The sequence below is a fragment of the Acartia tonsa genome, chromosome 6 (genome assembly GCF_053477335.1).
Source record: "Acartia tonsa isolate MP-2025a chromosome 6, ASM5347733v1, whole genome shotgun sequence".
NCBI classification, from domain to species: Eukaryota; Metazoa; Arthropoda; class Copepoda; order Calanoida; family Acartiidae; genus Acartia; species Acartia tonsa.
Genome location: NC_137265.1, coordinates 155,850 through 168,291, shown reverse-complemented (window position 1 = coordinate 168,291; position 12,442 = coordinate 155,850). Strand labels below are relative to the sequence as shown.

Sequence of the window (12,442 nt, the reverse complement as noted above, 5' to 3'; positions counted from 1 at the left end):
CCTCGATTTTAGTTTAATGTGGGGGTCAACATTTTTTGGGTGCTCTTCGCGCCAAAATCATGTGCACGCCACTGGATGAAACTTTAGTTAATTATTGTTGCGTTATTTACTTACCTGTATTACTTTACCCTCCCCACCCCCCACTCCCTAAATTTGGAAATGTAAAAGGTTTTTGATGGGGAAGTGAAATATAAAAATTAGTACAGGAAATTTTAGAGGAAAGTTAATTTTAATGAGAAGCTTCACTGACTAGCCAAAAAAGTTTTCTGTCATGTGAAATCATATGTACATTGTATGTATAGTGGAGACAATAAATTGACTATTGTCTAATAAAGCAGTTATTTCAATTTTCTCGTTTCAAAATAAGGTTTATTTTATATATCTTTGATATATTGTCATTATATCTTACAATTATTTTTAAAGAAAATAGCATTATATATAATTTAAATATCAAACTATTTCAATTTAGGGTTTTGAAAATTAGGCAACTCCGAAAATACCTCATGCAGAAAAAGAAAAGTAACTTTTACTTGATTTTTGGGAATATGTTTTTTCTAGTTTCCACATAAGGATTTTTATTCCGTTTTCTGACAGTAGGTTTGTCAAATACACTTCCTTAATCAAAACTTTCATCTTTTTATAAACCATGCCTTTTAATATGTGTAAAATTAACTTTAGATTATATTATAGTCTTATAATAAGGTAAAAAAATTAATTTCTTTTCCTAAAAACCCTAAAAAATATCTAAACTTGTTCTATTCAATGCTAAAATGCATCTGTAAATAAGTAAATCTTATATTTACACTACTGAAATGGATTTCTTGTTACTTGGACCTTTCACCAGATTTTCAATTGTTCTGTAATAAAGTGAAACACGCAGCGGGCTAAAATAACGATCCACACCTTCCTCTCCCTTTTCCACATCACTTTCCCTCCTTCTGGATGAAAAAATGACCAATCAATGACAGGGGGAATAGCAACCTAATTTGGAAAAAAATTTCCAATTATATATCCAATTATATATGGATCCTTTACACTGTATCCACTGGAGTAAGTCTACTATCCTCACTTCTTTATACAAATACAAATTCCTTCACAACTTTTGAGACAAAACTTTTTACATGAAAAAATATAAAATATGTCTTTCCTCTATACATATACAAAAAAACAAGAATAATAAAATAAATAAGAACAAAGCATAGGTACTGAACTTGAAAAAGAGATATTCAATATTAATTACCTACTTTTTATTGAAATGCGATGAAAACAACATTTCACCTAAACAACAAAAGAATTATCATAACAGATAAGATTTTGTTTTAGAAAACCCTTAAAATTTTAGGTTTAAAATAGATCCTCTGATAATTTATAAGAAGGCTCCTTCGTGCAACCATCAATTTGCGAACAATTTATAATTTTAGAAAAGCCCCACTTCAAAACTATAACTCAATGAAAAGTTATAATTCTTTTTCCTAAGCAGTAGCTTTAGAAAAGATCAAATTTCTTAAACTTTTATATTGTGTATGCCTATAAGGTATTATGAAGGTTTCTTTTTAAAAGCGAAGCTTTTATATAATTAGGGTCGGTCCGTACAACCGTCACACACGGATAGCTTTTTTCTTTAATTTAGGCATGTTAGAATTGTCCTATCGATTTTAAATTTTGCATGGTGAATTCTTTAGTAGTTATGTACGATTTAGAAAGTGTAGCAACTCTATAATCATTACCAGAATGTCCGTACGTCCATTTTAAACATGTTTATTTTTTTTACTTATTTAACAAGAAATTTCTATGTGATCTAATTATCCGATTGATCTGATTTTTGTTAGATTGATTCCTGGGACAGCAAAGTATAATGTTATAAGCGAAGCAACTCTATAATCAAGTACTAAAAATGTAAGTATGCCCATAAACATTATGCTGTATCAAGCAGTTTTTCAACAAAATTACTTATAATTTTGCTTCGTCTCTTATAAATTTATATTCTGATTATTCAGTTATGACACTTTACAAGTGTTAATGTCCGTTTGTCCTACCGTTTCAGTGCTTCGCTTTTATGGATGTTGTCATCCTTGTTTTTAAACAAAGCTTTTCTACATTAATATTTATCTGAACGTACGATTTTCTTAACGGACAACTCTGAACAAAATTTAATTGTTAAATATTCTTAGTTAATTTTTTTGATTATAGAATTTTGTGTAAATTAAAAGTTTCTTCAAACAATACTAAAAGCGCAGCTATTGTATTTATCTTTGATGGTGTTTATCTGTCCCATTTGTTGTTATTTACTAAAGTCACTTATGATAATTTTACTTTTTATCTCTATACTTTTTGATATACATGCATGCTATTAATTTTCACTATAATGATTCACCCTCACAGGGTAGCTTCTCATAGGTCCTTGGAAGGTGTATAATTATTTTAGAGGAGGGTCTCACAACGCTCCCAAGAGAAATCGCCTCTAAAGAAACATTATCCCAAATAATTTTTTTAAAAACTAAAATTGAAAAAAAATCCCCAAAATTTTTTAAAAATTTCTTTTAAAATCTAAAATAAAAAATTAGGTTATCGAATTCAATAGTGGCCTATTGGAGCGTAACCGCTATAATGTACCAACCTTTAAAATGTGAAGATCACCCCAACAAAATTTATCTTCTAATGTCATATCAATGTTATTATATTCATAAGTTACATTAAAAGTTTAAATTTTTTATAGGGGAAATATAATTTTAGTTTTTAATTGATAAATTCCACTAAATCTTGGCCTAATTTCCAGAAATAAATTTAGCTTTTTATAAACTTTTTGTTAAAGTTTTTCATAAATTTCTCACATATAAATCTGTACCATTCTTTGAACCACCCACGTAATTGAGGTATGTTAATATTTGAATATGCTTAAAATGTCAAAAAAGTTTAAAGGACGATTGAGAATGAAAATTTTAGTTTTTGAACTATATATTTGGCCTGTACAAAAATGTTAGTTTGATAAAGTAGCCTTGGGTTGAGATGGATCAATAGCCTTTAAAACTTAATTTTATAAGGTTTGTGTATATTATTGGGACTGAGAAATTTTAACTCCTGGCATGCCGTATTAGAACTCACAGATGAAGGCTATAACATAAAAGAGCTGGTTGTTAGTAATGTTACTCATATAAGATGTTTCAATTAACCATGATTCAAGTAAAACTATGGTTTTAATAAAAAAAACAATATCCTTATAATAAAGTGAAAGGATCTCTAACTGTCTGTATGTCTTTACCGAAAGATCTTGCTAACCGCTGAACTGATATGGTTCTCCTTTACAGGGCTGCTTCTCAAAGGTTCTAGGAAGGTTTATTACCCCCCAAAAGAAATCGCCCCTAGAAACAAATTACTCCCCAAAAAATTTGTTTCTAAATTTTTCTTTTACAACTAAAAAAAAAATCTAGTATGGTTATTAAAATGGGATATTTTTGTTCTGAAATAACATTTCTGGGATATTGTAACTTTTTATGTTTCATTCTCTTGTATAGATCTGCTTTTCTCCAGGGAGGTCGGGGACATTTTATTACACTAGTCCCCAAAGTTTTATAATATCGTTTTCGTATGCGTTTGATTAACAACTTTGGGGACTTTTACTAAATTTTGATTGGTTGTTTTATTAATTTGAGTGTTTAAATGTTGCAACCACTAATTTTAATCTACAGAAGGGGTAATCATCATGGATGTACATCAATCTGTCATTGTCTTATCCCTTTAGATCCTTGACTTTTTTCTCTCTATTTCTGGCTTTTCTTTCCCCCTTCCCAACCCCACTACGCCTAGTTAATTAATTAATCTTCAACAAAGTAATATGGAAACACTTTTAGTCTTAGAGAGTGATTTTTCATCCGAAGAAAAATTATTTTGACACTAATTTTTCAGAATGTTGAAAATAAAGGGTTGTTTTTGAAAATAGCTTTTCTGGAAATAATTTTATCAGTAGGGAATTAAAAAATAATGTACTTTTTAGCGATTGTCTTTTGTATTGCCTAGAGGCCTCTAGGGGCACTGGAGGAGGGTAGAGTTGAATTTAATAACCCAATTTTTATTTAAGATTTAAAAAAAACAGTAAACTTTTTTTTTTGGGGGGGGGGATTTAACTTTTTTTTGGAGGGTTTGGTACCCTCCGATAAAATAGTTATAAACCATCCCAGATCCTATGAGAATTAGATTTTTTGGTAAAACAGGTAGACAGGCAGAAATCCTGTTACTTTTTTATAAAGATTTGGTACTGGGTGGACCTCGAAGTTTAGGCATAAGGAAAACCAAACCCTTATTTTATTTTACTTTTTAAAAAAATAAGGGGGGGGGGGTTCCGTGCACTTGGAAGTTCAACTCTCCTTAAGGGCTTTTCTGACATTAACAGCTGAATTATTGATGGTCATATCTTTATGATATACTAGCGGCTTCGCCCCTAGCCTCTAGGGGCTTTGCCCCAAGAGGTATAATTACATCTTCTATTACTTACCCAGCAGAACGGATCGCAAATTTTCGCACCTAACCAGCAGGAATACATTTTCTCGTTTAAATAACGAATTCGCAAAATTCGTAAAAAAAATAGTCTAATGTGTTCTCATGAAAATTACTACTGGTGCTGCTCATAGTCTAATGTGTTCTCAAGAAAATTATATATTTTTTTTGGGGGGGGGGGTAAATTTTCATTTTGGGGGGGTTGGGGGTGTCCCACCCCCAAAGAAAATAGCTTAAAACCACCACATGACCGATAGGTATATACCCTGAAGAGTAGAATCCAATCGGTTCAGTGGTTACCGAGATCTTAAGCTTCAGACGGACGGACAGACGGACGGACGGACGGACGGACGGACAGACATCAAGCTACTTTGTATTATAGATATTACAGAGCGGCTGTGCTCCAAAAGTGTTTTTATTACCATGTTTCCCTATCTAAAGAGGCTTTTTACATTAGTTTTATCAGGGAGGGAGGGGACATTGGAATGTAAATTACACAGGTACCCAAAGTTATGTAACAACGTTATCTTATTAGTTGACTAAAAAACTTTGGGTACCTTAAAAAATTGGTTGGTTCCAAACTTGTCAACCAATGATTAAATCTATTTTATTGGGAATCATTAATTGTCTTATCCCTTAAGATCCCTGAGTTTTAAAGATGGTTACACAAAAACCTACACATCTTTTATTAATGTTAATAAATAATGAATTTTTTTACAGACACTTTTTTTGTGTCTATTTCCTTTGTGGCAGAGCTACTCTTTAATTAATCGTTTTGGTGTGTTGATTCCTAGAACGACTATGAGGCCTAAAATAAAAAAAGAATATATAAAATTAAATCTAATATTATAAATATTTGGAGATTTATTTCCATATTTTATTATTCTGTTTCTGTTTTATGTTACTATAATTCTTGTTTTCTTTTATTGTTTCTTTTACCTAATATTTTTTTTACAAGCATTGCCAATAAACATTCACTGCAATTTCCTATTTTACCAAGAAAGTTTCCAATCAATGCCACAAAAATATATTTATTGAGATATTTCCCTTTAAATTAGGCTATTTCTATATCAATATACGGAACCCAGTAACAGTGTCGGACTGATTATGACGTAAAAATAAAAATTAGCTAATGAGAGGCCATTATTGACCAATAGTAAAATTTATAGTGGCCTCTCATTGGCTAATTATTTTTTTTTACGTCATAATCAGTCCGACACTTTTACTGGGTTCCAATATACGACAAAAGTAGTAAGAATGACTCCTATTAATTAAGTATGTCAACGCTTATTACTTTGATTTAAAGCAAAACGACCACACTAGTAATGATATTATTATACATAGATACAAGTACGTCCAAGGGGGGGGGGGTAAAGGGGTGATTACCCTTCCAAACGAATTTCGGGGTGCCGTAGGCAACCCCAAAATATTTTTCATTTTACCCCCCCCCCCACATTTAAAATTTACCCCTACCTTGGTGGTGCCGTAGGCACCCCCAACCATTTAGGAGGGGGTATTTACCCCCCACCCCCCAAACAATTTTGGGGAGGTTAATACTAATAAAAAAAAATTTGGCGCGCTTTGGGTGCATTTTTACTACTAAATATATAAAAGATTTTCCTTATTAAGCAAATTTTACCCCCAGGGTTAAATTTTTTTTTTTTTTTTTGGGGGGGGGGGGGGTAAAAAATTTTATCCCCCCAAAAATAAAAAGCTTAAACGCCCCTGCATAGATAATTGATACTTGGATATTTAACAAAATTTTCATGTTTTCTAATATAAAGAATAAAACTTTCAAAGGGCTAAAGAACGATTTTCCCATTCCTCCCCCTTTACCCCATTCAATTCCCTCATACTAAATGAATAAACTGACCAATAAATGAGTACCATGTTAGAAAGCTAAAATTAACGACAATTTTCCCACTGTCATAATATCCACGTATATTCTATATTCATTGGTAAATATCACAAGTATTACTTCTTTTATTGTGTTGGAATGATTTTTCTTGTATTCCCTGGCAAGTTCGAACCCATTAATTCCCTTTTCCTTACACCAGAGAATGAGTGTGTTACGCGGCATTCCTAACTATCTCCGCGCTTCGCTTGTAAACAAACAAAGAGGCGCACATTTTTTCCTTGATGATTCCCATGTGAAGAGCTACGTGAATAAAAATAATGTATTGGATGGATATACATGCGCTCTAATCCGTGGAAGATCTCAAATAAGCCTTCCTGCTTAGTTTGACATCATAATGTGGTAAGAATTTATCTTAATTCTTAATAATAAGTGTAGTATGGTATATTTTCACGAAGAAATTTAAAACATTAATTTTTTAACAAATAGACCATTTAACTGCTAACTTTTGACATACGAATATTTTCCTTAATTTTATTGATCATTTGAATCTAAAATTATCAATTTCTGATGCTATTTAATATGTTTCGTGCCAATTTAAAGTTTTTTAGAAATTTTATATTTTTAATTAAATTGAAATCACGCAACCTCGATCTACAAAAATAATAAACCATTAATACTATGTAATTAATTTTTATATTTTTGTTTTAGATTCACCGTTTTCATGGTAATAAATACACATTTGTAAACATTCACATGTTGGTCATTCGGAGGGCTTGGAGATTAAGAATTCGTGAACGGCAAGGAATGCGTTCCGAAACAATGAAAACGAGACAGAACAGATGCGGCTAAGAAAATATCTGTGAAGTTTTGTGAATGTGTTGGTTGTGATACCTTACCACACACTATTATAATCGTAATCAGTACAGTTAATTATTGTGACAATCATGGGTCCTAAAAAGAATAAAGGCGCTCAACTGGGACTACGGCTGCGCCCAGCCGTCGAGGCCCTAACCAGTGAACTAAATAAAGTGATGAAGTTGGTCAGTGAATCTTCAGAGCTTGATGTTAGACATTTCACTAAGGAGTCAATCCTTGTCCATGACAAGTTCGAGACATTCGATAGCATTATGGTCGGTTTTAGCAAGCTTGGTGTGAGAATCCAAGAGCTTGAGGAGTTTAGTGACATTTATTCTAATATAATTACTGTGCAAAAAGATTATAACGCTCTGAAAGATGCTCTAGATGCTATGGAGGAGCTTAGTGACATTCAAAGTGTTGTTGATTTAGTTGGTGATAATTTGCCTGACCATAAGGCTGAACTATATGATCGTTGCTTAAAGATTGTGAAGGTTATTAAAGGGTCATACTTTCCCTTACCAGAACCAATTATAAACACTTTGTCTGCTTTGATGAAACGGCTGGCCGAGGTTAAGCTTGAACCTGTGAAGCCGCCTACAACGACGGCGGGTGCTTCGATAGCATCGCCATTTGTGTCGCCGTTTGGCACACCACAGTTCGTCACCGGTTCTATATTCACGCCAGGATATATGAATCGTGTCGACGAACGCCTTCTTCCAAGCTTTGACGGCTCAGAGTCAGCCTACGTAAGTTTCAAGGACAATTTTAAAAAGCTTACCGTAGGACAGGACCCGTCATATTTACAGTTATTGTTGAGCAGTGAAAAGGTCTGCAAAAATAAAGAGTTGAGACTTCAGTTAATTCAGATTCAATCACATGAATCTCAATGGGCTTACCTCGACGCACGTTTTAAGTCCAAAACACGTCAGATGCTCTGCCTTTTCAACCAATGGGAGAAGAAGCCTAAACCGTCGGACTCCAACCAGATTGTGACAGTCTTAGCAGAGTTTGGTGGTGCAGTTAGCCAGCTCGAGCAGCTGACTAAAGATGATGATGATGAGGAAGTCACCACAAGCCAGTGGTTGACCATTATTCTTTTGGAAATGTTATCCAAGAAGTTGCCACGTGATTTCCAGGACAAGCTCAACCTGGCGTTGGGCTCGATGGATACCCCAAATATTCCTAAGCTGTTGAAGATTATAGAGGAACAGCGTGGCGCCATTTTGATGAGGTGTTCAATTGATGTAGACACCCCCTCCAAGAAGAAAGGTAATCCTGCGGCCGCAGCTACAGCCGTTGGTAAACCTGGGTCTCCAGCTAAGACCAAGAAGAAACAGCCTTGCCCGTCGGAAGGTTGTAACTCTGATCACCTGTTGTTTAAGTGCTCCAAGTTTAGGGATATGTCTGTTCCTGAACGCAAAGTCTTCATCAAGAAGATAGGCGCCTGTTTGCTCTGCTTACAAAAAGGGCATCGGGTGGCCGATTGTCCCAGAGCCGATAAGCTTGGCAGCTGTACCATTGACAGTTGCAACCAGCCTCATAATTCATTATTACATGAATCTGTTGCTAGTGGACAAGTTGCGGCAGTGTATGAATCACAATTGTTTAGCAAGAACAATTTTATGCTGATGTTGCAGCAGGTCCCGGCGTTGGCGGCTGACAAACGTCAAGTCACCGTCAATGCCATGTGGGACAGTGGAGCAAATTTGACGTTGATTTCTAGAAGTATTGCCAAGAAGTTAGAGTTGCCATCAACTGGTCGCACAGCTACTATTTCTCTGGCAGATGGAAAGAGCCAAGCATGTCCTACAGTCAAGATTTGTTTGGTTGACCGCAACCGGAATTCACATATTCTGGAGGCGGCGGTAGTGCCCAGCATTGGTACTGAAGAAGGGTTGCGTTCTATTGATCCTACAGCCGCCGCCGACATTTTCAACATGAAGCCTGATAATTTTTCTATGGTCGACGGCAAGATTGATGTTTTAATCGGCCATTTAACACCAGCTATGTTCCCGTGTGCAGATAAAATGGTTGGTGACTCTAGACTGTACAGAAGTTTATTTGGTACAGGCTATTTAGTTGTGTCTGCAGATGGCAGGACTGTTGCTAATCCTGTCGCCTGTAAAGCTGTGAAGTTGGAGGTCAGCAAGATGGAGTTCCTGAGTACTGAGAGTCTGGGAATACAGCCGCCATCAATGTGCAGCGGTTGTAAGAACTGCCGTCATTGCGCCGCCATAGCCGCCGGGCAGTCCGCCTTGGACGTGCGTAAGCGGCAGCTGATTGAAGAAGGTCTGACATTAGATCTTGAAAACCATATTTGGACGGCCTCATATCCCTACAAGCAGCCGCCAAGTGTGTTATTTGACAATTCAGAGCAGGCCTATAAGATCTGCTTGCGTGACCGGCAGAGAATGATTAAGAAAGGTGAATACAGCACCTTCTGCCAAGTGTTTCAAGAAGCTGTGTCTCGTGGAGTGTATCAGAAAGCTTCGCCAGAAGACCTAGCTTATACTAAGCCCGTGTATTATTCGAGCCTAGTCTGCGCATATAAAGAGTCTATTTCCACGCCGTTGAGGATATGCGCCAATTCTAGCCTCTGCTGCAAGGGGCTAAGCCTCAATAGTATTATGATGGACGGCCCAGTTCCATTATATACTCTGATGCACAATCTTATCCGGTTCAGAAGTTATAAGTGTGCATTCGTGGCTGATATTCAGAAGTTCTACAATTCATTATTAGCTACCTATGAAGATTCTCAGCTGAAACGTGTTTTTTTCGCTGATACAGTTGATGGAGAGCCAGAGGTCTACCTTACCAAAACCATCAACTTTGGTGAGGCCTTGGCTGGAGATATGGCCGTGACCGCCCTCAGACTCACTGGTCGTATTTTTGGTGGACGTTCCCAGCAGGATGTTCAAGATGTTTATGGATCTGAGAAGATTAGAGGTTGTGACGTTGTAGCCCAGCAGGATGTGTGGAGAGATGTTCAGCAACCACTCAGTTCTGAATTTATTTTGTATCAAGATCCTCCATCGGTCAAATTGGAGACTTGTACTTACGTGGATGACTGTTTGAGCGGTCATAACAGCAAACCTGAAGCTGTCCAGCTGGTCCAAGAGCTGGAAGATATGATTGCACCTGGCAATTTCAAGTTTAAATCTGTTGTTTATTCTGGAGATGATGTTGACAGTGTAAAAGTTCTGGGCCTTGTATGGGACCCTAAACAGGATAAGTTGTTCCTACCTGTCAGAGCCAACCACGGCGAGAAGATTAAGGGTAGAAAGTTACTGGAGGATCTGGATCTGGAGGACCTCTGGAGAAGTCTACCTGAGTTGATAACTAAACGTGAAGTTTGGAGAATTGTGCAACAACTTTATGACCCAATGGGTCTAGCAGCGCCATTGCTGCTTAAATCCAAGCTTTGTCTGCGCTCAGTTTGCATACATGGATGCAACTGGGATGATGTTATACCTGGAGAGTTGAGGTCGGAGCTTGTGTCCAGCCTCCAGGACCGTTCGGCACTTGGAAACGTGTCGTTCAGACGTTCGATGGTTCCTGATAAGCCGTTGGGGCTTCCAATGCTTGTTGGTTTCTGCGATGCATCTAACCAGGCCTATGCAGCCATCACCTACCTGAGATGGCCAGTTCCTGGAGGATATGATGTAGTTCTGTGTTGCGCCAAGTCACGTGTCGCACCAGTGAAGATTGAGTCTATTCCAAGGTTAGAAATGCTTAGTTGTCTAATTTTGGCAAGGCTTGTGGATACTGTTGCCAGAGCCCTACCTTTCAACATTTCTGGCAAAGTGTTTTTTAGTGATAGCAGCTGCGCCCTAGCTCAGCTATCCAGTGACAGTGTTATGTTAAATGTTTTTAACAGTCATCGTGTTTCCGAGATACAACAGTTGACGAGCCCTGAAGATTGGAGATGGGTTCCAACCCAGCACAACATTGCCGATCTGGCAACGCGTGGTTTGTGTACGATTGAGGATGTACAACCTGGTTCTACATACCAGGAAGGTCCAAGCTGGTTGCGCCTGGAACAGGACCAGTGGCCCGTTAAGACGGCGGGTGAGGTAAATGCATCCATTCCCGAGAGCGAGCTAAATCCCAAGATGGCGAAGCTCAAGGTAATGTTCACACAGGTAGTGGACAATGATTTTTGGAGGTCTCTGGCAAGAAGGACCTACAGGCAAGCAAGGAGGACTGTGGCCGCAGTTCTTAAGGCTGCCAACTGCTTTAAAACGCTGCTTGTCAAGAAACGTGGCGTTGCAACAATTGAGGATGGTGTTAGCAACAATGATAGTTCTAAGCATTATGAGAACTATACTTTCACAAATACATACATGGATTCTGTTTGTGACCTGTTTTTGACTTCCTTCAACCAAGAGAAGGAGATGACCATGGACGCCGAGGGGAAATTCGACTCCCTTCAACCGTATCATCACAAGGTCCAGGTTTGTTGGCCCATTGTGGGTCATGATGGATGTTATCCTCTTAGGACATTTACAATATTGAAAATGTCCGGGAGAGGAGATGAGGCTCTTGAGGCCGCTGCTGGAGGCCCCAGGAAGATTATGAAGGACAGCCCAGGTGTTGTCTTGCTCAGCCGCCACAACAGGCTGGCGCGGCTCATCCTTCAACAGTCCCACGATGAATTGGGGCATGGAGGCCATCGTAAGACGTTGGCGCAAAGCCGCAGGTATGCATGGATCACAACAGCCGCATGGAGGCTATGAAAGTGGTCAAGAGTTGTGCTGCATGTTCCATTGAATATGCCAAGCGTTCGAGTCCCGCAATTGCTAATATTCTGCCAGATCGTGTCGAGCCCTCTGTGCCCTTCAAGGAGGTGCATATGGACCTTGCGGGGCCGATCGAAGTTACGAAGCCTGGCGTTGGCACCAGGAGTTCCAAGACCAAGTACAAAGTTTGGTTGTTGATTGTGGCCTGTAGATTTACACAGGCTGTGTTTGTTGATGTGTTGACTGATTATTCAACTGAAGCCGTGCTGGTCGGCTTGAGAAAACTTCAGGTGTTTTACAATATGCCTAGAAGGGTTACCACAGACAGAGGCACCAATATGGCTGGTGCCAAACGAATTATGGATGAACTTTTGAAGGATACCCGAATGCATTTTGAATGGCATCTGGTGCCCACCGCAGCACACTCGTTCGTAGGTACTGTGGAGAGGCAGGTTGGGCTGGTCAAGCGTGTGTTGAACAAAAAGTTGGCTGGTGC

The 12,442-nt window shown here is 37.8% G+C and overlaps 1 protein-coding gene across 1 annotated transcript; it reads left to right on the top strand.

The window, feature by feature from the left end:
* The first annotated feature begins 6,482 nt into the window (after positions 1–6,482).
* On the top strand, positions 6,483–9,712 carry LOC145323473 (uncharacterized). The gene is made up of 3 exons (XM_080165875.1): positions 6,483–6,748; positions 7,058–7,698; positions 9,656–9,712. The coding sequence occupies exons 2-3, from the start codon at positions 7,294–7,296 to the stop codon at positions 9,710–9,712; spliced, it is 462 nt and encodes a 153-aa protein (XP_080022001.1). The 5' UTR covers positions 6,483–6,748; positions 7,058–7,293.
* Positions 9,713–12,442: the final 2,730 nt, after the last annotated feature.